General features: G+C 42.9%; 1 protein-coding gene across 1 annotated transcript in view; it reads left to right on the top strand.

The window, feature by feature from the left end:
• Positions 1–3,599: 3,599 nt before the first annotated feature.
• Positions 3,600–26,187, top strand: part of LOC145877442 (uncharacterized) — a 61,251-nt gene continuing 38,663 nt past the window's right edge. Inside the window, exon 1 of the mRNA XM_082972956.1 lies at positions 3,600–4,151. Coding sequence (XP_082829082.1) covers positions 4,097–4,151 — 55 coding nt within the window. The 5' untranslated portion in view covers positions 3,600–4,096. The remainder of the gene's footprint in view (positions 4,152–26,187) is intronic.

Genomic DNA, 26,187 nt, shown 5'->3' with positions numbered 1-26,187 from the left:
TACACAAGGTGCAAGTTAGACATGGTTGGTTGCGCATCATTTGTTTTTGTCTTGTTTTGTCATTCATTGGCTATGTTTCCATTAACTTGTCCAGTGATTATTTGTCAACAGTAGAAATGAGATGCGACAATTCCAAATCAAATCAAACTTTATTTGTCACATGCACCGAGTACAAGTGTAGACCTTACCGTGAAATGCTTACTTACAAGCCCTTAACCAACAGTGCAGTTCAAGAAGAAGAAAATATTTACCAAGTAGGCTAAAATAAGACATTTGAAAAAAGTAACACAATGTAAAATAGTCCGGGGGCCATTTGATGAATTGTTCAGCAGTCTTATGGCTTGGTGGTAGAAGCTGTTAAGCCTTTTGGACCTAGACTTGGTGCTCAGGTACCGCTTGCCGTGCGGTAGCAGAGGGAACAGTCTATGACTTGGGTGACTGGAGTCTTTGACAATTTTTGGGGGGGGCCTTCCTCTGACACTGCCTAGTATAGAGGTCCTGGATGGCAGGAAGCTTGACCCCAGTGACGTACAACTGCCTGCTAGGGCGCATTTCCATTTAACTATCTTGTGTTGATGAAAACAGCTGGACATAATGACATCACATCACCTAAAACACGAACTACAGTGTTGAATAGAAATGTAGTAGAGGAACCGTTTCCATTCTACACACATTTCACTACACCCACAATAACCTCTGCTAAACACGTGTATGTGACCAATAACATTAGATTTGATTTGATTTAGGCAAATTACATATTAATAAATTGTTCAACAGCCTGTATGGCTTTCCACCTATCTATCTGTTTCATGTTGTCACAGCTGGCATAAGGAGAGGACCAAAGTGCAGCGTGTGTGGAGTTCCATATTTTTATTTACTCTGTGAAACTTTGCAATACATAAATAAACTGAATAAACAAAACAACAAACCGTGACGCAGAGGAGAAAACAAACGCTACTCAAAATGAATCACCCACAAAACCCAGGAAGAAAAACCCCTACTTAAGTATGATCTCCAATTAGAGACAACGAGGACCAGCTGCCTCTAATTGGAGATCATCCCAAACAAACCAACAATGAAATACAAAAACTAGAACCTAAGAACACAGAAATAGAAACCATAGAAAAACACAAAACACCCCCTGTCACGCCCTGACCTACTCTACCATAGAAAATAACAACTTACTATGGTCAGGACGTGACACATGTCTCAGGTAGCCTGCAAAAGACAGCATGGATACAATGTAATAATTGACTAATATTTGTCATATTCTAATAATTCTCATGTGCCAACGTATCGCCACCGTCCATGGTCGCCATGGTAAAACTTTGCACACCTGTAGATCTGAAATAATTGGATGGTGAAACTTTCCAGCCAACCACAGCAAGGTGAAGCAATTCAGGCATTCATTTAAAAAAATATAAATAATTCTACCCAATTGGTAGTTACAGTCTTGTCCCATCGCTGCAACTCCTGTACCAACAATTGTGCACCACCCCATGTGTCTCCCGGTCATGGCCGGCCGCAACAGAGCCTGGACTCGAACCAGGATCTCTAGTGGCACTGCTAGCACCGCTATTGGGATAACACCTATCACTGCGATGCAGTGCCTTAGACCACTGCACCACTCAGGAGACCCAATTCAGGCATTCTGGAAAGTCAGGATCATCCTTGACCTGCAAAGAGACATTACTTTCATAGTTAAAATAACAGATTTAGCTAGCAGTAGCCATTTAGAATTAATTGTGGAATGAAGCATTATAGCCACACGGTGACCATCAAAATGACTCGTCAAAATACCATTTCCATCATCATAAAGACAGCATGCAGAAAGAGACATCCATAATGTCTCCTATATCTGCTATATTTTACAACATTACTTTTGTCTAATCAACCTTATTCAATGGAAACCTGTCTACTGACAGTCACTCAATTAGCCATGTCAGCTAACACATTTTTTTATTATTGACAAGTTAATCTAACCAGTTATCTAAACTTGTAGTAATCATGGCCGGATACCTACCGAGCAAGTAGGGCACGTGGCCAGGGGCCCTGACCTCCAGGGGGCCCACATTGATTTTGTTAGTTACTCTCACTCAGATATCATTAACATGGCAAAATGGGTAGAATTGCATGAAATTTGTTATGCAATTTAAACAACAAAACAATCCACCTCATGGCAAAATATGTAAAATGTCAAACATACTTTTTTCTCTCCTCAGTCAAAAGGGGGGCCACAAATTAATGTTGTCCTCTTGTTGGGGAGGACCCGCAACCAAATCTCTTTTAGGGGTCATGCCAACCTGTTGATAGTCTCTGGGGCTTGGGTGGATTGGCTTTATGGCAATTCTGACAAATGCCAGAAGGCCCGGACCATCATTGATTGGGGTAGGCTTTTCAAAAAATATAAATAACATTAGTAATATATATTTACAAAAATAACTTTTGCGCAATTTCTCCGGCCCCCCTACCAAGATGGTCAGGCAGGTTTTCTGATTGGCTGAGCTGACCTTCAAAGGGTGCGTTCGTAAATTCGCTCTGGCTATCTATTCCAATGTCAGAGTGTGCCAGAGAGCAGAATAACTGATGAATTTACTATAAACACTTAACATACGCTGAATATGACCGGTGTCAGTAAACGTCCGGCAAAAATAAAGTAATTAATTTGTTGCCAGCAGCACAGTTACAGTCACCAACGCTCTGGATAACATGAAAACAGCTTAACCAGCTCTGCTAGGGTGAGTAAAATGGTCAGAGTGAGGTGCTCTCTCATTTGTGTCTGGAAGTAGCTAGCAAGTTAGCCGACTTTGGGTGCGCTTGTAAATTGTGTCAGAGTGCGCTCTGGATCATTCGTAAATTCAGAGCATTGTCAGATTGCCCGTTTGTAAATTCCAACCGCTTCGTAGTGTTCTGACCTCTCGGAGCGTGAATTAACGAACACACCATAAATCAAACGCGCATCATGAACGAGAGTGAGACCTGCTGCTCTGACACTCTCAGATTTCTGTTTCCATTTAACCATTTAAGTTCCATTTAAGTTCTCTTGACGTGCCGAAGGCCTATGTGAAGTCCCAGTCTTGTGACTGTTGAATTTGTATAGCGCCTCACAATCATCACACCTAACATCATCCTATTTTACCACTTCAACAAATCTTTACCAAACATTCATTTTTTGCCCCTCCCTTCTCTTTATTTTCGACTCTCCATGTCGCAGCTTTTCTCTTATTGAATTAGACTTCGACAATGTCCTTTCTTCCTCCGTGGATCGACGTTAACGTTTTCTGCCCATTCCCAAAAGCATTTGGCGATTGGCACGTATAGGCTGTTTGGCGCGTACAGTTAAGCCCTAAAGTTTAGGTTTATGCAGTAATGCCAGATATTCTAAACTAATGAAAGAAAACCTCAATGTAACCTATATATATATATGAATTCCATTAATAATTATACATTTCTGTATTTTTCAAGGTATTGTTTTCTCTTTATTCAACCCAACCCGGCACCCACCCGCCCATCATATAACCGTGGGGACTGCGGGTTATGAACCAAACTGTGCATCACTAGAACACAGTCGCCCGTCGGGGAAAGTGAAGGAAGGCAGCCAGAGACATTTTACTGACTCCCCATTCCAGGTGTTGCCTACAATGTCTAGGGGCTAGGTGAAGGGCGGAGGTCCGCCCCTCTTCTTCCTCTCTCCCTCTATCCATCCCTCCATCCAGGGTAGGGCAGGCTGCAGGGGGCAGGGCTCCACTCGCAGGGGAGACCAGAGGGGAGGCGCATCTCCGGAGACCCGCTCAAACCCTCTCCTGACACAGACAGACCGACGGACGGACGGAGGCATATGCTGAAGCAAAAAGTTGTGCGCTCGCTCTCCGATGTGAGCCGAATTCAGAAAAAAACTAAACTTTTTGGTTGCAAGACCCGCGGAGTTCTATTCCAATAGCGTGGATCAGTTGGTTTTCTTCTGTTATGCGAGTGGATTTTCTTTGCAAGGAATAACGTTTTTATTTGAATATAAACTATTATTATTAGATTTTTTTACCCCGTTATATCGAGCTGCAGTGAACTCCGGAAGAGTTGATAAGGACGCACAGTCAGGATGTCCCATATCTCCGTCAACGACCACCTGGAGGGGATTTTATCAGACTTCGAAGGTAAGCGCCTCTCTGTCTGTCCCACTTAGACTAATACACGTTCGAAACATAAAACAGTTGAATCAACATAAAACGTCGTCTGAAGTCAATGGGATACATTGATGTTAACCTTCAGGCTACTCTGATTTTTACACTGCGTTTTGGGGGGCAACGTGCTTTGGCTTTGGGATAGAGGCATAAAGAGGAAATGCAGTTTTGTCATATGTTTTCCTCCCTCCACCAGAGCCAGAGTCGGTGTAGCGTGTAATTAGTGTGTAATACTCAGACGGTACAGGGAGTCTCAGCAGGTATAGAGCCAGGTTATGTAAACTCAGCGGTGTCGGGGAAGCTACTCTGAAAACACTTTACCTAGTTAACACAAATACTATTTTTCTAGTGAGAATTAGGCAGATCTGACGCAGAAAAATAAAGGAATGTATTGCCTTCTTCACCCATATATATATATATATATATATATATATATATATATATATATATATATATATATATATATATATATATATATATATATATTTTTTTTTTTTTAAGTTGTTTTTAGTTCTAATAGTTAGTTAAACCACTACGTGGCAAAACAGTAATTGACTACTGAAAACAGGAGCTAGATTAGAATTGAGTTCAACTACCACCAAGCTACTTCAACATGTAGTTTAATGAGGAGTTGAACTACATGAACCTCACTACTTGGGGCAGCAGGTTGCCTAGTGATTAGAGCGTTGGGTCAATAACCAAAATGGTTGCTGGATCAAATCCCCGAGCTGACAAGATAAAAAGCTGTCGTTCTTCCTGAGCAAGGCAGTTAACCCACTGTTCCAAGGCTGTCATTGAAAATAAGAATTTCTTCTGAACTGATTTGTCTAGTTAAATAAACTCCCCAACTCACTTAGTTTAGAGGAGTAGTGGTGCTCCTGACACAGTAGGAGCACAGAACCACTACACTTTACCTCCTGATCAACAAGACCTGCTGTAGTAGGTCTGCACTCTTGACTCCTCTCTGGCACAGGAGATAGATATATAGATCATGATGCACTGCATCCCTGCATGGTCGCTTATGTGTCTGCTCTGTAGTTGTGTTATGGATAATACACATCACTCTGTAGTTGTGTTATGGGATAATACACATCACTCTGTAGTTGTATTATGGATAATACACATCACTCTGTAGTTGTGTTATGGATAATACACATCACTCTGTAGTTGTGTTATGGGATAATACACATTACTCTGTAGTTGTGTTATGGATAATACACATCACTCTGTAGTTGTGTTATGGATAATACACATCACTCTGTAGTTGTGTTATGGGATAATACACATCACTCTGTAGTTGTGTTATGGGATAATACACATCACTCTGTAGTTGTGTTATGGATAATACACATCACTCTGTAGTTGTGTTATGGATAATACACATCACTCTGTAGTTGTGTTATGGATAATACACATCACTCTGTAGTTGTGTTATGGATAATACACATCACTCTGTAGTTGTGTTATGGATAATACACATCACTCTGTAGTTGTGTTATGGATAATACACATCACTCTGTAGTTGTGTTATGGATAATACACATCACTCTGTAGTTGTGTTATGGATAATACACATCACTCTGTAGTTGTGTTATGGGATAATACACATCACTCTGTAGTTGTATTATGGCCTAATACACATCACTCTGTAGTTGTGTTATGGATAATACACATCACTCTGTAGTTGTGTTATGGATAATACACATCACTCTGTAGTTGTGTTATGGGATAATACACATCACTCTGTAGTTGTGTTATGGATAATACACATCACTCTGTAGTTGTATTATGGATAATACACATCACTCTGTAGTTGTGTTATGGGATAATACACATCACTCTGTAGTTGTGTTATGGGATAATACACATCACTCTGTAGTTGTGTTATGGATAATACACATCACTCTGTAGTTGTGTTATGGAACTTTCTCTGTCTCTCCTCTCTCTCTAACTCCTACCTCTCTTCTGTCTCTTCTGTCTCTTCTCTCTCTTTCTCTCTCTTTCTCTCTCTCTCTCTCTCTCCTCTCTCTCCTGTCTCTCCTCTCCCTCTCTGTTTCTCCTCTCTCTCTCTGTCTCTCCTCTCTCTCTCTCTGTCTCTCTCCTCTCTCTCTCTGTCTCTCCTCTCTCTCTCTGTCTCTCTATCTCTCTCTGTCTCTCCTCTATCTCTCTCTGTCTCTCCTCTATCTCTCTCTATCTCTCTCTCTCTCTCTTCATTCCTGGGCTCAGTTTAGACAGGTGTTGATTTGAGGCGATAAACAAATTAGCTTAGCCTCTGGCTGGCCTGTGATATAGTCAGTGATTACATGTGTGTTGTATTGTGTGTTTCTGTGTGTGTTGTAGTGTGTGTTGTATTGTGTGTTGTAGTGTGTGTTTCTGTGTGTGTTGTAGTGTGTGTTGTAGTGTGTGTTGTAGTGTGTGTTGTAGTGTGTGTTTCTGTGTGTGTTGTAGTGTGTGTTGTAGTGTGTGTTGTAGTGTGTGTTACTGTGTGTAACAACAGGAAAACAGTGTCACAGTGGAACAGCACTCCCCTGTTTCCTCTGGGTTAGGTGTCACAGTGGAACAGCACTCCCCTGTTTCCTCTGGGTTAGGTGTCACAGAGGAACAGCACTCCCCTGTTTCCTCTGGGTTAGGTGTCACAGTGGAACAGCACTCCCCTGTTTCCTCTGGGTTAGGTGTCACAGAGGAACAGCACTCCCCTGTTTCCTCTGGGTTAGGTGTCACAGTGGAACAGCACTCCCCTGTTTCCTCTGGGTTAGGTGTCACAGAGGAACAGCACTCCCCTGTTTCCTCTGGGTTAGGTGTCACAGTGGAACAGCACTCCCCTGTTTCCTCTGGGTTAGGTGTCACAGAGGAACAGCACTCCCCTGTTTCCTCTGGGTTAGGTGTCACAGAGGAACAGCACTCCCCTGTTTCCTCTGGGTTAGGTGTCACAGAGGAACAGCACTCCCCTGTTTCCTCTGGGTTAGGTGTCACAGTGGAACAGCACTCCCCTGTTTCCTCTGGGTTAGGTGTCACAGAGGGACAGCACTCCCCTGTTTCCTCTGGGTTAGGTGTCACAGTGGAACAGCACTCCCCTGTTTCCTCTGGGTTAGGTGTCACAGAGGAACAGCACTCCCCTGTTTCCTCTGGGTTAGGTGTCACAGAGGAACAGCACTCCCCTGTTTCCTCTGGGTTAGGTGTCACAGTGGAACAGCACTCCCCTGTTTCCTCTGGGTTAGGTGTCACAGTGGAACAGCACTCCCCTGTTTCCTCTGGGTTAGGTGTCACAGAGGAACAGCACTCCCCTGTTTCCTCTGGGTTAGGTGTCACAGAGGAACAGCACTCCCCTGTTTCCTCTGGGTTAGGTGTCACAGTGGAACAGCACTCCCCTGTTTCCTCTAGGTTAGGTGTCACAGTGGAACAGCACTCCCCTGTTTGCTCTAGGTTAGGCTGAGCTGGCAGAACAGTTTGACACTGTGTGTGTCTGTATGTACGCTATGTGTGTTGTAGTGTGTGTCTGTGCGTGTTGTAGTCTGTGTGTGTGTGTTTTAGTAGTGTGTGTGTGTTGTAGTAGTGTGTGTGTGTGTGAGCTTTTTTATGTCCAGTATGAAGGCAGTTAGAGGTAGTTTTGCTTCCAGCCATTGCGCTAAACCTACAGTGGGGGAAAAAATTATTTGATCCCCTGCTGATTTTGTACGTTTGCCCACTGACAAAGAAATGATCAGTCTATAATTTTAATGGTAGGTATATTTGAACAGTGAGAGACAGAATAATAACAAAAAAATCCACAAAAACGCATGTCAAAAATGTTATAAATTGATTTGCATTTAACCTGTCTGGGAACGTGGGACGCTTGCGTCCCACCCTAGTCAACAGCCAGTGGAATCGCATCGCGCGAAATACAAATACCTCTATGTGCTATAACTTCAATTTCTCAAACATATGACTATTTTACACCATTTTATAGATACACCTCTCCTGAATCGAACCACGTTGTCCGATTTCAAAAAGGCTTTACAGCAAAAGCAAAACATTAGATTATGTTAGGAGACTACCCTGCCCAAAAAAATCACACTGCCATTTTCAAAGCAACTAGCATGCATCACAAATACCCAAAACACAGCTAAATGCAGCACTAACCTTTGACAATCTTCATCAGATGACACTCCCAGGACATCATGTTACACAATACATGCATTTTTTGTTCGATAAAGTTCATATTTATATATAAAAACAGCATTTTACATTGGCGCGTGACGTTCAGAAAATATTTTCCCTCAAATGCTTCCGGTGAATCAACGCTACAATTTACAAAATTACTATTCAAAAACATTGTTAAAATGTAATATTGTCATTCAAAGAATTATAGATTAACATCTCGTGAATGCAACCGCATTGCCAGATTTAAAAATAACTTGGGAAATCACACTTTGCAATAAACGACGTGGTATGCTCAGAAAAATAGGCTAGGTGATACATGTTAGCGCCATCTTGGAACCATCTAAAATCAAATATACTATTGTAAATATTCCCTTACCTTTGATTATCTTCATCAGAAGGCACTTCCAGGAATCCCAGGTCCACAACAAATGTAGTTTTGTTCGAAAAAGTCAATAATTTATGTCCCAATAGTTCCTTCTTGTTAGCTCGTTCCGAAGGCTACTCATAATGTACTGAAGCGCGCGGGACTTGTCGTCACGAATGTGCAAAAAATATAAATTTACGTTAGTTCAAACATGTCAAACGTTGTATAACATAAATCTTTAGGGCCTTTTTCAACCAGAGCTTCAATAATATTCAAGGCGGACGATTGCATTGTCTTACTAAACGTTTCGGAACAAAAGGGTTCCCATGGGCGCCCGCGTCATAGTAGTAATGGCCCTCCCCCTGTGACCAACTTCCCAAGCCTCTCTTTGGGTCAGTTTCTACCATAGAAGACTCAACCCACTTTGTAAAGACTGTTGACATCTAGTGGAAGCCTTAGGAAGTGCTAAATTATTAATAAGTCCCTGTGTGTTTCAATGGCAAAGGCTTGAAAGTGATTCCACACATCAGATTTCCACTTCCTGTTAGGATTTGTCTCAGGGTTTTTACTGCCATATGAGTTCTGTTATACTCACAGACACCATTCAAACAGTTTTAGAAACATTAGAGTGTTTTCTATCCAAATCTACTAATTATATGCATATTCTAGTTACTGGGCAGGAGTAGTAACCAAATTAAATCGGGTACGTTTTTTATCCGGCCGTGCAAATACTGCCCCCTATCCCCAACAGGTTTTAATGAGGGAAATAAGTATTTGACCCCCTCTCAATCAGAAAGATTTCTGGCTCCCAGGTGTCTTTTATACAGGTAACGAGCTGAGATTAGGAGCACACTCTTAAAAGGAGTGCTCCTAATCTCAGTTTGTTACCTGTATAAAAGACACCTGTCCACAGAAGCAATCAATCAATCAATCAGATTCCAAACTCTCCACCATGGCCAAGACCAAAGAGCTCTCCAAGGATGTCAGGGACAAGATTGTAGACCTACACAAGGCTGGAATGGGCTACAAGACCATCGCCAAGCTGCTTGGTGAGAAGGTGACAACATTTGGTGCGATTATTTGCAAATGGAAGAAACACAAAAGAACTGTCAATCTCCCTCGGCCTGGGGCTCCATGCAAGATCTCACCTCGTGGAGTTGCAATGATCATGAGAGGAATCAGCCCAGAACTACACGGGAGGATCTTGTCAATGATTTCAAGGCAGCTGGGACCATTGTCACCAAGAAAACAATTGGTAACACACTACGCCGTGAAGGACTGAAATCCTGCAGCGCCCACAAGGTCCCCCTGCTCAAGAAAGCACATATACATGCCCATCTGAAGTTTGCCAATGAACATCTGAATGATTCAGAGGACAACTGGGTGAAAGTGTTGTGGTCAGATGCGACCAAAATGGAGCTCTTTGGCATCAACTCAACTCGCTGTGTTTGGAGGAGGAGGAATGCTGCCTATGATCCCAAGAACACCATCCCCACTGTCAAACATGGAGGTGGAAACATTATGCTTTGGGGGTGTTTTTCTGCTAAGGGGACAGGACAACTTCACCACATCAAAGGGACGATGGACGGGGCCATGTACTGTCAAATCTTGGGTGAGAACCTCCTTCCCTCAGCCAGGGCATTGAAAATGGGTCGTGGATGGGTATTCCAGCATGAGAATGACCCAAAACACACGGCCAAGGCAACAAAGGAGTGGCTCAAGAAGAAGCACATTAAGGTCCTGGACTGGCCTAGCCAGTCTCCAGACCTTAATCCCATAGAAAATATGTGGAGGGAGCTGAAGGTTCGAGTTGCCAAACGTCAGCCTTGAAACCTTAATGACTTGGAGAAGATCTGCAAAGAGGAGTGGGACAAAATCCCTCCTGAGGTGTGGGCAAACCTGGTGGCCAACTACAACAAACGTCTGACCTCTGTGATTGCCAACAAGGGTTTTGCCACCAAGTACTAAGTCATGTTTTGCAGAGGGGTCAAATACTTATTTCCCTCATTAAAATGCAAATCAATTTCTAACATTTTTGACATGCGTTTTTCTGGATTTTTCTCACTGTTCAAATAAACCTACCATTAAAATTATAGACTGATCATTTCTTTGTCAGTGGGCAAACGTACAAAATCAGCAGGGGATCAAATACTTTTTTCCCTCACTCTATATACTGTATTTTATATCATCTATTGCACCTTGCCTATGCCGCTCGGCCATCGCTCATCCATATACTTATATGTACATATTCTCATTCACCCCTTTAGATTTGTGTGTATTAGGTAGTTGTTGGGGAATTGTTAGATTACTTGTTAGATTTGTGCATATTAGGTAGTTGTTGGGAATTGTTAGATTGCTTGTTAGATACTGCTGTACTGTTGGAACTAGAAGCATAAGCATTTTGCCACACTCGCATTAACCTGTTGGGGCTAGGGGGCAGTATTTTCACGGCTGGATAAAAAAACGTACCCGATTTAATCTGGTTACTAATCCTACCCAGTAACTAGAATATGCATATACTTATTATATATGGATAGAAAACACCCTAAAGTTTCTAAAACTGTTTGAATGGTGTCTGTGAGTATAACAGAACTCATTTGACAGGCAAAACCCTGAGACATTTTCTGACAGGAAGTGGATACCTGATGTGTTGAATTACCTTTAAGCCTATGCCATTGAAACACACAGGGGTTGATTAATGTTTTGGCACTTCCTATTGCTTCCACTAGATGTCACCAGCCTTTACAAAGTGTTTTGAGTCTTTTACTGTGAGATCTGACCGAACAAGAGCCATGGAACGGTGATGGCCGATTAGACTCTGGCGCGCGAGTTCATGTTGGGTACCCTCGTTCCAATACGTTATAAAAGAGAATGCATTCGTCCACCTTGAATATTATTCATGTTCTGGTTAAAAAAGGCACTAATGATTTATGCTATACAACGTTTGACATGTTTGAACGAACGTAAATATATTTTTCCCCCTCGTTCATGACGAGAAGTCCGGCTGGCTTAGATCATGTGCTAACAACACGGAGCTTTTTGGATATAAATGATGAGCTTTTTTGAACAAAACTACATTCGTTATGGACCTGGGATTCCTGGAAGTGACATCTGATGAAGAGAATCAAAGGTAATGGATTATTTACATAGTATTTTCGATTTTAGATCTCTCCAACATGGCCGTTTGTCTGTATAGCAAAGCATATTTTTCTGGGCGCAGTGCTCAGATTATTGCAAAGTGTGATTTCCCAGTAAGGTTATTTTTAAATCTGGCAAGTTGATTGCGTTCAAGAGATGTAAATCTATAATTCTTTAAATGACAATATAATATTTTACCAATGTTTTCTAATTTTAATTATTTAATTTGTGGTGCTGACTTGACTGCCGGTTATTGGAGGGAAACGATTTCCTCAACATCAATGCCATAGTAAAACGCTGTTTTTGGATATAAATATGAACTTGATAGAACTAAAAATGCATGCATTGTCTAACATAATGTCCTAGGAGTGTCATCTGATGGAGATTGTAAAAGGTTAGTGCATCATTTTAGCTGGTTTTATGGTTTTGGTGACGCCTGTCTTTGAATTGACAAAACATTACACACAGCTATTGTCAATGTACTCTCCTAACATAATCTAACTTTATGCTTTCGCCGTAAAACCTTTTTGAAATCGGACAACGTGGTTAGATTAAGGAGATGTTTATCTTTCAAAGGGTGTAAGATAGTTGTATGTTTGAAAAATTTGAATTTTGACATTTATTTGGTTTCAAATTTGCCGCTCTTGAAATGCACCTGCTGTTGATAGGGTGCACCACGGGTGGCACGCTAGCGTCCCACATAGCCCCAAGAAGTTAACATCTGCTAACCATGTGTATGTGACCAATAAAATTTGATTTGATTTAATCAATAGGAGGTGAGATGTAAAACTGGCCTTAGATCAGTTTATCGGGTCAACCAAGACTGTTGACCCTGCTATTCCTTAATTGATAGATGACAGTCCTTTTTCCTAAACCTAATAAGCATAGCCAGGCTAAACCTAATGAGGTTTGCTGATTTAAAATCGCTAGCAAATGTTAGTCTCTGCTAGCGTGATGCTAATAGCTAAAGAGTAAAAAGATCAGGGGTTGGGTAGCAGGCCAGGCTAAGCTAGGCTAGGCTAGGCTACCCCCTTAGTTACAACAACACACAAGGCTACATCTCTCTCTACTGCTGTGGACTCATCTCTTTGATGAGCTCACAGACTCAGAACACAGGCACGCATGTACACACACACTCTCTCTCTCTCTCTCTCTCTCTCTCTCGCTCGCTTTCTCTCTCTCTCCCTGTCTTTCTCTATCTCCCTCTGTCTCTCCGGAGGCCAAATCGTCTAGTCTTATCCTATCCACCAGATGTTTCAGATCATTTCACTTTGCCTCTTTGTTTGGTGGCCATGTTAATTTGAATGGAGAGATACAACAAACTCTGTCTTCAACTCAACTATCTCTTTTAGAACCAGCTCAAACACTCCTTCTTTCTCCTCAACTATCTCTTTTAGAACCAGCTCAAACACTCCTTCTTTCTTCTCAAACGGTCTATTTTAGAACCAGTTTAAACACTCGTTCTTTCTCCTCAACTATCTCTTTTAGAACCATTGCCAACATACATTCTTTCACCTCTGTGTGGTGTGGATTCCCAGCCAACTAGGTATACAGTGTCAGATGAGATGCGACAGCCTCAAATTCAATTTGTTGACAGGGAGCCATTGTGGTGCTGACTGCTGTGGCTGTAGCTGAGCATCTAGGGCTGTTCTGTCTTGTGCCCAGTCCAATTAGTAACCTGTTCAATCACATTTATGTCCCCCAGGCAGGGGGAAACATGTGACTCAGGGTAGATGTAGCAAATGTTCATCAAGATTGTTCAAAGGTTTAAAAAACAATTAGAATAAATGAAACAGTTGGACAATACTGTAAACTTTTAGAATGTTTTAAAATCCATCAGATATTAACTGAATTATAGCACATAAAAAACATTGTACTGGCACGGACAAATAAGGAAAGGCGTTCTGGCATTTTGGTTGTCACGTCCTGACCAGTATAAGGTTAATTGGTATTGTAGTTTGGTCAGGACGTGGCAGAGGGTATTTGTTTTATGTGGTTCGGGGTGGTGTTTTAGAAAATAGGGTGTTTGATTTAGTGTTTCCGGGGTTTTGGTTTATGGTCTGTGTGTATGTATTTCTATGTGTTATCTAGTTAGTTGTATGTCTATGTTTGGTTAATTGGGGTGGACTTCCAATTGAAGGCAGCTGTGTGGTGTTGCCTTTGATTGGAAGTCCTATATTAGTTGGGTGTGTTTGTTTGTCTAATTGTGGGAGATTGTCTTTGGATTTGCTGTGTTGCCTTCAAGGCTGTCATTTTGTCGTTCGTTCTCTGTTGTTATTTTTGTGTTCATTTTGGATGGGATAAATGTTCAAAATGAACAACCGCATGCCTGCTGCGTTTTGGTCCTCCTTCACCGACGTCAAGCGTGACATTGGTGGAAAATCCGGTTGACATTTTTTGGTAAAATTTCAAAGAAATGTCTTATTCTAATGCTCTAATTTTTTCATGTTATATCAGGTATTGTTTTTATACTTTGTGATAAGATAAATAATATTATGTGTCTTATTTGCATATTCTGTATACAGTGCCTTCAGAAAGTATTCACACCCCTTAACTTTTTCAACATTGTGTTGTGTTACAGGCTGAATTTAAAATGGATTAAAAGGTGATTTTTTTGGGGGGGTCAATGACCAAATATCCCACCATGTCAAAGTGGAATTATTTTTTACGGAATTTTTACAGATTAATCAAAGATGTAGTGCTGAAATGTCTTGAGTATTCAACCTCGTTGTTATGGAAACGCCTAAATAAATTCAGGAGTAAAAATGTGCTTAACAAGTCACATAATAAGTTGAATTGACTCACTCTGTGTGCAATAATAGTGTTTAACATGAGTTTTGAATGACTTCCTCATCTCTGTACCCCCACACCTATAATTATCTGTAAGGTCTCTCAGTTGAGCAGTGAACTTCAAACACAGATTCAACCACAAAGACGAGGGAGGTTTTCCAATGCCTCGCAAAGAAGGGCACCTAATGGTAGATGGGTAAACATTTTAAAAAAGTAGACATTGAATATCCCTTTGAACATGGTGAAGTTAGTCACACTTTGGATGGTGTATCAATACACCCAGACACTACAAAGACACAGGCGTCCTTCCTAACTCAGTTGACGGAGAGGAAGGAAACCGCTCAGACATTTCACTATGAGGCCAATGGTGACTTTAAAACAGTTAGAGTTTAATGGCTGTGATAGGAGAAAACAGATGATGGATCAACAATACTGTAGTTACTCCACAATACTAACCTAAGTGACAGAGTAAAAAGAAGGAAGTTTGTACAGAATAAAAATATTCCAAAACATGCATCCTGTTTGCAATAAAGCACTAAAGTAATACTGCAAATAATGTGGATAAAGCAATTCACTTTTTGTCCTAAATACAAAGTGCTATGTTTGGGGCAAATCCAATACATTAAGGAGTACCACTGGCCATATTTTCAAGCATAGTGGGGGCTGCATCATGTTATGGGTATGCTTGTAATCGTTAAGGATTGGGGAGTTTTTCAAGACAAAAGATCAACTGAATGGAGATAAGAAATGGCAAAATCCTAGAGGAAATCCCCTGGTTCAGTCTGCTTTCTACCAGACACTGGGAGATTACCTAAAACACAATAACCTAAAACACAAGACCAAATCTACACTGGAGTTGCTTACCAAGAAGACATTGAATGTTACTGAGTGGCCTAGTTACAGTTTGACTTAAATATTCTTGAAAATCTATGACAAGACCTGAAAATGATTGTCTAGCAATGATCAACAACCAATTTGACAGGAAATAATAATGGGTAAATGTTGCACAATCCAGGTGTGGATAGCTGGAAAGCTCTTAGAGATTTACCCGGAACGACTCTAATCGCTGCCATAGGTGCTTCTACAAAGTATTGACTCTGGGGTGTGAATACTTACATATGTAAATTAGATATTTCTGTATTTCATTTTCAATACATTTGCATTATGGATGGATGAGAAATATATTTAATCCATTTTGAATTCAGGATTTAACACAACAAAAGGTGGAAAAAGTCAAGGGGTATGAATAATTTATGAAGGGTATATTTGCAGACATGAATACATTAACATAAAGTGGTGGAACAGGACCAAAAACTTGCTACCTGCACTTACCTGTCTAGACTGGCTAATTAATTTTGTTTTGCCACTTTCTCTTGCATAATTCAACAAGTGTGTCAATAGCAGGATAACCATGCAATTTAAAATCAAAACGCTTGGCTCTAGATTACACTATACATACAGTACCAGTAACATTTTGGACACAACTACTCATTCATTTACATTTACATTTTAGTCATTTAGCAGATGCTCTTATCCAGAGCGCCTTACAGTAGTGAATGCATACATTTCATACATTTTTTTACATTAAAAAAAAATAATTGTACTGGCCCCCCTGTGGGAATTGAACCCACAACCCTGGTGTTGCACACACCATGCTGGCGTTGCAAACACCATGCTCTACCAACTGAGAATGACAATTTTCTACATTGTAGATTAATAGTGAAGACATCAAAACTATTAAATAACACATATGGAATCATGTAGTAACCAAAAAAGTGTTTGTCACGTTCGTCGTAGGAAGGAGACCAAAGCGCAGCGTGGGTATCGTTCCACATCTTTTATTTAAATGTGAAACTTTGCAAATCAAACAATAAACTACAAACAAAACACAAACCGTGACGACAGCGGTGCAACACGCACTAACTCAAAATAATCTCCCACAAACACAGGTGGGAAAAACAACAACTTAAATATGATCCCCAATTAGAGACAACGATGACCAGCTGCCTCTAATTGGGGATCATACAAAAATCCCAACATAGAAAAAAGAAAATAGAACCAAAACATAGAAATAAATAAACCAGATAAACCCCCACAGTCACGCCCTGACCTATTCTACCATAGAATATAAGAGCTCTCTATGGTCAGGACGTGACAGTACCCCCCCCCACCCCAAAGGTGCGGACTCCGGCCGCAAAACCTGAAACCAAAAGGGAGGGTTGGGGGGGGGGGTGTCTAGTGTTGGTGGCGGCTCTGGTGCAGGACGAAGAACCTTCTCATCCCGCGGATCCTCCCGCATTGGAGGCGGTTCTGGTGTGGAATGAAGAACCCTTTCATCCTGCGGATCCGGCAGCATAGGAGGCGGCTCTGGTGCAGGACGAAGAACCCTCTCATCCTGCGAACCCGCCAGCATCGGTGCAGGCTCAGGACTGGGGACCGTCGCTGGAGGCTCCGGACTGGGGACCGTCGCTGGAGGCTCCGGACTGTGGGCCGTCTCAGGAGGTTCCGGACTGTGGGCCGTCTCAGCAGGTTCCGGACTGTGGGCCGTCTCAGGAGGTTCCGGACTGTGGGCCGTCTCAGGAGGTTCCGGACTGTGGGCCGTCTCAGGAGGTTCCGGACTGTGGGCCGTCTCAGGAGGTTCCGGACTGTGGGCCGTCTCAGGAGGTTCCGGACTGTGGGCCGTCTCAGGAGGTTCCGGACTGTGGGCCGTCTCAGGAGGTTCCGGACTGTGGGCCGTCTCAGGAGGTTCCGGACTGTGGGCCGTCTCAGGAGGTTCCGGACTGTGGGCCGTCTCAGGAGGTTCCGGACTGTGGGCCGTCTCAGGAGGTTCCGGACTGTGGACCGTCGCCGGAAGCTCCGGACTGTGGACCGTCGCCGGAAGCTCCGGACTGTGGACCGTCGCCGGAAGCTCCGGACTGTGAAATGTTGCCGGAAGCTCCGGACTGTGAAACTGTCGCCGGAAGCTCCGGACTGTGGACCTGTCGCCGGAAGCTCCGGACTGTGGACCTGTCGCCGGAAGCTCCGGACTGTGGACCCTTCGCCGGAAGCTCCGGACTGGGAACCCGTCGCCGGAAGCTCCGGACTGGGAACCCGCCGCCGGAAGCTCCGGACTGGGGACCCGTCGCCGGAAGCTCCGGACTGTGGACCCTTCTCCGGAAGCTCCGGACTGGGAACTGTCGCCGGAAGCTCCGGACTGGGAACTATCGCCGGAAGCTCCGGACTGGGAACTGTCGCCGGAAGCTCCGGACTGGGAACTGTCGCCGGAAGCTCCGGACTGGGAACTACCGCCGGAAGCTCCGGACTGGGAACTGTCGCCGGAAGCTCTTGAACGGGAAGGCGCACTGGAGGCCTGGTGCGTGGAGCCAGGACAGGTGGCACCAGACTGTTGACACGCACTTCAGGGCGAGTGCGAAGAGCAGGCACAGGACGTACTAGACTGGGGAGGCGCACTGGAGGCCTGATGCGTGGAACCAGTACAGGTGGCACCGGACTAGTGACACGCACTTCAGGACGAGTGCGGGGAGCAGGCACAGGACGTACTGGACCAGGACACGCACTTCAGGAAGAGTGCGAGGAGGAGGCACAGGACGTACTGAGCTGTGGAGGCGCACTGGAGACCTGGTACGTAGAACCGGTGCAGGATATACTGGACCGTGGAGGTGCACTGGAGGTCTGGAGCGTAGAGCAGACACATGACGTACTGGACTCAGGACACGCACTTCAGGAAGAGTGCGAGGAGGAGACACAGGACGAACTGGGCTGTGAATGTGCACTGGCGACACAGTGCGTAGAGCTGGCGCAGGATATCCTGGACCGAGGAGGCGTACTGGAGACCAGGAGCGCTGAGCCGGCACAACCCTTCCTGGCTGAATGCTCACTTTAACCCGGCAAATGCGGGGCGCAGGCACAGTGCGCACTGGGCTATGAATGCGCACTGGAGATACAGTGCGCATCACCGCATAACACGGTGCCTGACTGGTCACACGCTCCCCACGGTAAGCACGGGGAGTTGGCTCAGGTCTAAACCCTGACTCCGACAATCTCCCCGTGTGCCCCCGCCAAACAGTTTTTTGGAGCTGCCTCTCGGGTTTCCATCGTTGCCGTGCTAATTCCTCGTATCGTCGCCGTTCTGCTTTTGCTGCCTCTATCTCCTCCCTTGGACGGCGATATTGCCCAATCTGCATCCAGGGCCCCTTGCCGTTCAGGATCTCATCCCATGTCCACTCCTGGCCACGCTGCTTGGTCCTCTGGTGGTGGGAGATTCTTTCACGTTCGTTGTAGGAAGGAGACCAAATCGCAGCGTGGGTATCGTTCCACATCTTTTATTTAAATGTGAAACTTTGCAAAACAAACAATAAACTACAAACAAAACACAAACCGTGACGAAAGAGGTGCAACATGCACTAACTCAAAATAATCTCCCACAAACACAGGTGGGAAAAACAACCACTTAAATATGATCCCCAATTAGAGACAACGATGACCAGCTGCCTCTAATTGGGAATCATACAAAAATCCCAACATAGAAAAAAGAAAATAGAACCAAAACAACATAGAAATAAATAAAGTAGATAAACCCCTCCAGTCACGCCCTGACCCACTCTACCATAGAAAATTAGAGCTCTCTATGGTCAGGACGTGACAGTGTTAATAAACAAATCAAAATATATTTTATATTTGAGATTCTTCAAAGTAGCCACCCTTTGCCTTGATGGCAGCTTTGCATACTCTTGGCATTCTCTCAACCAGCTTCATGAGGTAGTCACCTGGAATGCATTTCAATTAACAGGTGTGTCTTGTGGAATTTGTGAAATTTCTTTCCTTTTTAATGCATTTGAGCCAATCAGTTGTGTTGTGACAAGGTAGGGGTGGTATACAGAAGATAGCCCTATTTGGTAAATGACCAAGTCCATATTATGGCAAGAACAGCTCAAAGACAAAATGACAGTCCATCATTACTTTAAGACATGAAGTAGAGTCATTCTGGAAAATGTCAAGTACTTTGAAAGTTTCTTCAAGTGCAGTTACAAAAACCATCAAGTGCTAAGATGAAAATGGCTCTCATGAGGACCGCCACAGGAAAGGAAGACCCAAAGTTACCTCTGCTGCAGAGGATAAGTTAACAGTTTCTACCCCAGTCATGAGACTCCTGAGCAGCTAATCAAAGGGCTACCCAGACTCCTCTTTTACGCTGCTGCTACTCTGTTTATTATCTATGCATAGTTACTTTATCTCTACCTACATAAACATGTACATATTACCTCAATTACATTGACTAACTGGTACCCCCTTGCCTAGTTAAATAAAGGTTAAATAAAGAAATATATAGCCTCTCTACTGTTATTTTACTGCTGCTCTTTAATTATTTATAATTTTTTACTTAACACTTATTTTTCTTAAAACTGCATTGTTGGTTAAGGGCTTGTAAGTAAGCGTTTCACTGTAAGGTCTAGTACACCTGTTGTATTCGTGACTAATAAAATGTGATTTGATTTGATTTAATCCCTATATAGTGTACTACTTTAGACTAGAACCCATAAGGCTAAGTAGTGCACGATGTAGAGAATAGGGTGCCAGTTGAGATGTACCCTAAAGCGGGGTAAAGGGAAGCTGGATGGGCAGAGGTGGGAGGTAATCTGATTCTGGACCTGTAGCTAAAGATGGGCTGGATTAAGAGGGGTCATGGGTTAAGGGTTGTCAGGGCGATGCCAGTCACTTCCTGGTACTAAACCTTAATAGAGTCCAAGACCCCTGGTGATCACAGACACACACACACAGTCATTGTACCAAACCACACAGGGCCAGCCCAGTCCCATGATTTACTGACCCGGTGACTAGGTAGTTTACTGAGACAACACATCCTATCTGTCCAGCTGCTGAGGCCTGCTGCAGTAATGCTGGCTGGAATGTAGGTGAGGAGGGTGAGAGGGTGGAGGTAGAGAGGGATAGTGTATATGTGTGTGTCGGTGTGTGTGAAGAGGCCTGAGATTACCTTGTCCCGTGACCTGTTCCTTCCTGTCTCACCCCAAAACACTAATCTCACACACACACACACACACACACACACACACACACACCCCGGCTTTTGGTTCTCATGAATGCCGGTTAACACAGTGGCAAACAGGTACACACACACACACACACACACACACACACACACACACAGACACACACACTAACAGGTAAACACACACCCAACCACAGACACACAGACAGACACTAACAGGTACTGCACGGCGCTGCCAAGTTGTTCATCCATTAAAGAGCGGCATTTGGCAGGACATCAGTGAACCATATCCAGTGAACCGTGCCCAGTGCTCAGACATGTAGCAGAGAAATAATGACCCTGAAAAAACACTGAATACACTCTCGAAAACACACTCAAAAAACACACACTCTGGAACGGTGAGAGAGAAGGGAAAAGTACTTCCAGTAAGTCTGAGAAGATGGGCCTCAAGCCAACACTTCACAAATGAATCCTTATTTAACTCTCTTCTTTCCAACACTTCACAAATGATTCCTTCTCATTGTAATGAACACGATGGGAGACAGAGAGCTGGTTTCAAGCGCAGGGCGCAGCAGGTGTTTATTGTAAGGGACCACAGGAGGCAGGTAGCTGGGTCCAGGGACCGGCAGAAGGTCATGCACAGGAGGAGGCAGGTAGCTGGGTCCAGGGACAGGCAGAAGGTCATACACAGGAGGAGGCAGGTAGCTGGGTCCAGGGACAGGCAGAAGGTCATACACAGGGGTCCAACAAGGTAAAGTACAGGCAGGGAAAATGATAGTAACAGGCAATAGGTTGATAACAGGAAATCCGATAGGCTTAGTACAGGCAGGGAATAGGAAAAAGGAGTCGTTAGTGAGGCAGGCCAAAACTATCATACACAGGAGGATTAAATTACGGGAAAACCAGCGCTCCAAATAGAAGTGTGTCACAAAACAAGCAATACCTCACAGTGACGGGGTGCAAAGAACTGAACTAAATATTGTGTGATAATGACATACAGGTGTGAACAGGTGATCAGAGTTCAGGTGATTGGGATCTGGAAGGAGAGCTGCGTTCAGAGGATCTATGTGTTTGAGAGTGTGAGTTGGAAGCAGACGTTACACTCAACTCCCTTCCTTCCCTACACTTCACAAATGATTCCTTCTTAACTCCTTTCCTTGAAGTAATCACTGATCTAACTTTAAAAAAAAAGAAAAATATTGAACCTTTATTTAACTGGGCAAGTCAGTTTAGAACAGATTCTTATTTACAATGACGGCCTACCGGGTAACAGTGGGTTAACTGCCTTCTTCAGGGGCAGCAGGACAGATTTGACCTCGTCGGCTCTGAAGGAGGGGAGTTAAGAAGCTCTAACTGAAGTGTGTAGTTGAAAAGCAGCTGTTCCAACTACATAGATATCATCACATTAAAGCAGCTGTTCCAACTACATAGATATGATCACATCACAGCAGCTGTACCACTACATAGATATCATCACATTAAAGAAACTGGTTCCAACTACATAGATGTCATCGCATTAAAGCAGCTGTTCCAACTAAATAGATATCATCGCATTAAAGCAGCTGGTTCCAAATACATAGATATCATCACATTAAAGCAGCTGTTCCAACTACATAGATATCATCACATTAAAGCAGCTGGTTCCAACTACATAGATATCATCACATTAAAGCAGCTGGTTCCAAATACATAGATATCATCACATTAAAGCAGCTGGTTCCAAATACATAGATATCATCACATTAAAGCAGCTGGTTCCAAATACATAGATATCATCACATTAAAGCAGCTGGTTCCAACTACATAGATATCATCACATTAAAGCAGCTGGTTCCAAATACATAGATATCATCACATTAAAGCAGCTGGTTCCAAATACATAGATATCATCACATTAAAGCAGCTGTTCCAAATACATAGATATCATCACATCAAAGCAGCTGTTTGAACTACATAGATATCATCACATTAAAGCAGCTGATCCAACTACATAGATATCATCACATTAAAGCAGCTGTTCCAGCTACATAGATATCATCACATTAAAGCAGCTGTTCCAACTACATAGATATCATCACATCAAAACAGCTGTTCCAACTACATAGATATCATCACATTAAAGCAGCTGTTCCACTACATTGATATCATCACATTAAAGCAGCTGGTTCCAACTACATTGATATCATCACATTAAAGCAGCTGGTTCCACTACATAGATATCATCACATTAAAGCAACTGTTCCAACTACATTGATATCATCACATTAAAGCAGCTGTTCCAACTACATAGATATCATCACATTAAAGCAGCTGGTTCCAAATACATAGATATCATCACATTAAAGCAGCTGTTCCAACTACATAGATATCGTCACATTAAAGCAGCTGGTTCCACTACATAAATATCATCACATTAAAGCAGTCGTACCACATCAGTGATGACTTTAGGGGAGGGAGGATTCTGTTTCTAATCTATGGAACACTACCTAGTGATACAGGGGTTCTCTCTCAATGTGTCTTCCTGGGATTCTTCACGTCCTCTCTCCCTATTGGACAAGGAGGTCCAAGGTCCGATGACAACAAGGTGAGAAGAGGATGCAAGGAATCAAGGAACAAATGATTGAGATCAGATATTTATTAATCCTTTAGCACTACACACCAGATTCCAATAATCAACTCATCATGGAGCTTAATTAGTGGAATCAGGTGTGTAGTGCTAGGGCCAAAACAACATGTACCTACCTACTCTTCTAAATTTGCACACACTGTACATAGATCTTTCTATTGTGTTATTGACTGTACATTTGTTTATGTGTAACTCTGTTTTGTTGTCTTTGTCGCACTGCTATGCTTTATCTTGGCTAGGTCGCAGTTGTAAATGAGAACTTGTTCTCAACTGGTGTACCTGGTTAAATAAACCTGTTTGGGCTCGGGGGCAGTATTGAGACATTTTGAAAAAAATATGTGCCCATTTTTAACTGCCTCCTACACCAACTCAGAAGCTAGGATATGCATATTATTAACACATTCGGATAGAAAACACTCTGAATTTTCTAAAACAGTTTGAATGGTGTCTGTAAGTATAACAAAACTCATATTGCAGGCAAAAACCTGTGAAAAATAGATTTTAAAAAAAATGTGAATTTTGTGACTGTACTATTTAGTGTCATTGTTTTATAGATACCATAGTGAGAAAGGATTCATTTCGCAACTCCTACGGCTTCCACTAGATGTCAATGATCTTTATAAAGTTGTTTGAAGCGTCTATGATAAACAGAGAGCAAATTAGAATCCAAGGAAGTTGACATGTCATCACTTCATTTTTTTGCGCCTGCGCATAAATCTGAGAAGCGTGAGTTTTCATCATTGTTTATCTAGACATAGGATAGGTTGTGTGAAAATATTACTGATGTTTAACGTTAAAAATGGACCAAAAGATTAATGCTAAACAACATTTGACATGTTTGAACGGACGTAAATAGATTATTTACTAGGTTTTTTTAGCTTTTCGGCGTGATTTTACACTCCCCCCACCACGTTTTGTGGGAGCATAATGAACGCTAAGTACTTGGTGTTATTTGGACATAAATTATGAACTTTGTCAAAAGAAACCACATTTGTTCCGGACCTGGGATGCCTTCCGGACCTGGGATGCCTGCCTTCTGATGGAGATAATCAAAGGTAAGGGGATATTTACAATGTTATTATCGATTTTAGATGATGCTAACTCTATAGCATAGCCTGTTGTTCTTAGCATAGCACCCCGTTTATTGCAAAATTTGATTTCCCAGTAAAGTTATTTTGAGATCTGGCCATTCGGTAGCAATTACGAGATGATAATATATTATTCTTTGAATGACAATATTATAATTTAGCAATGTTTTCGAATAGTAATTTTGTTATGTTCACCGGAAGCATTTCAGAGAAGAAAAAAATCTGAATTTCACGCTACTGTAAAATGCTGTTTTTGGATATAAATATGAACTTGATGGAACAAAAAATGCATGTATTGTATAACATAATGTCCTAGGAGTGTCATCTGATGGAGATTGACAAAAGTTAGTGCATAATTCTAGCTGGTTTCTGCTTTTGGTGACGCCTGACCTTGAATTGAAAATGGATGTTTGTACTTTTGTGGCTATGTACTGTCCTAACATAATCTAACTTTATGCTTTTGCCGTAAAGCCTCTTTGAAAATCGAACAATGTGGTTAGATTAAGGAGATGTTTATCATTTAAATTGTGTAAAATAGTTGATTGTTTGAGAAATTGAAATTATTAGATTTTTGATGTTTTGAATTTCCAGCCTTGTTAGCAATCCCGACTCGGGGTTCATTGCTAACCTGTAGCCCCAACAGGTTTTAAATAAAGGTGAAATAAAAAATACATTTAAAAAATGTACACCCCTTTGGGTCCCTAGGACCAGGATTAAGAACCACTGGCCCAATGGTTAAGTCAAGGACTGAGTGTTGGACAATCTGATCCTAGATCTGTTGCTAGAAGCCCTTCTGTGATGACAAGAATCCCTGCTATTATATCCCTCAGGGACTCTTATCTTTTCATAGAGGCACAGTGATGTGTCCAAGTGTTTAATTCACAACCAAGGTGCTCTTTAAGTGTGTGTGTGTGTGTGTGTGTGTGTGTGTGTGTGTGTGTGTGTGTGTGTGTGTGTGTGTGTGTGTGTGTGTGTGTGTGTGTGTGTGTGAGTGTGTGCACGCCCCAGGCAGTATGTCCTGGCTTTTGTTTCCAGCGTTACGACATTGCAAAAATGGCCGCTCGGAATTTCACTTCCAGGTGTGCTCTGGTGAGAGATGGGGATGTTTACAGGTAGACAGAATGGCACGTGTGTGTGTGTGTAATTGAGTGTGTTTGCACGTGTCGCATGGGTTTATGTGTGTGTGCGTGTGTGTGTGTGTGACAGCGTTTGTGTGTGCTGGTAATAGTATTGGGGTCGTCAGAGAGTATACCTTCTTGGAATGTTGGAGGAGAGGGGGAGTTGGTGTCGGGACTAGCCCAGACACGTGACTCTGTGCCTGCATGTCCACGGGACAGCTCTCCTTTAGCAGGTCTGGTGCCCTGGAGGAACTATGTTTGGATCCCAACACATCATGTCACATCTAACTATTTAAACATCTGAGTGTTGTCTGGTCCTCTCACTTAAACCAGATAGGTCCAGGGGAGAGAGGAAGGGAAGGGGGAGATGGAAGGAGAGGAAGGGGGTGAGTAGGGAGAGATGGAAGGAGAAGAAGGGGGTGAGTATGGAGCAATAGAAGGAGAGGAAGGGGGTGAGTATGGAGCAGTAGAAGGAGAGGAGGGGAAGGGGGAGATGTAAGGAGAAGAAGGGGGTGAGTATGGAGCAATAGAAGGAGACGAAGGGGGTGAGTATGGAGCAGTAGAAGGAGAGGAAGGGGGTAAGTATGGAGCAATAGAATGAGAGGAAGGGGGTGAGTATGGAGCAATACAATGAGAGGAAGGGGGTGAGTAGGGAGAAATGGAAGGAGAAGAAGGGGGTGAGTATGGAGCAATAGAAGGAGAGGAAGGGGGTGAGTAGGGAGAGATGGAAGGAGAAGA

The sequence above is a fragment of the Salmo salar genome, chromosome 03 (genome assembly GCF_965601325.2).
Source record: "Salmo salar chromosome 03, fSalSal1, whole genome shotgun sequence".
In the NCBI taxonomy this organism is placed as follows: Eukaryota; Metazoa; Chordata; class Actinopteri; order Salmoniformes; family Salmonidae; genus Salmo; species Salmo salar.
This window is presented reverse-complemented; position numbering and strand designations above follow the sequence as displayed.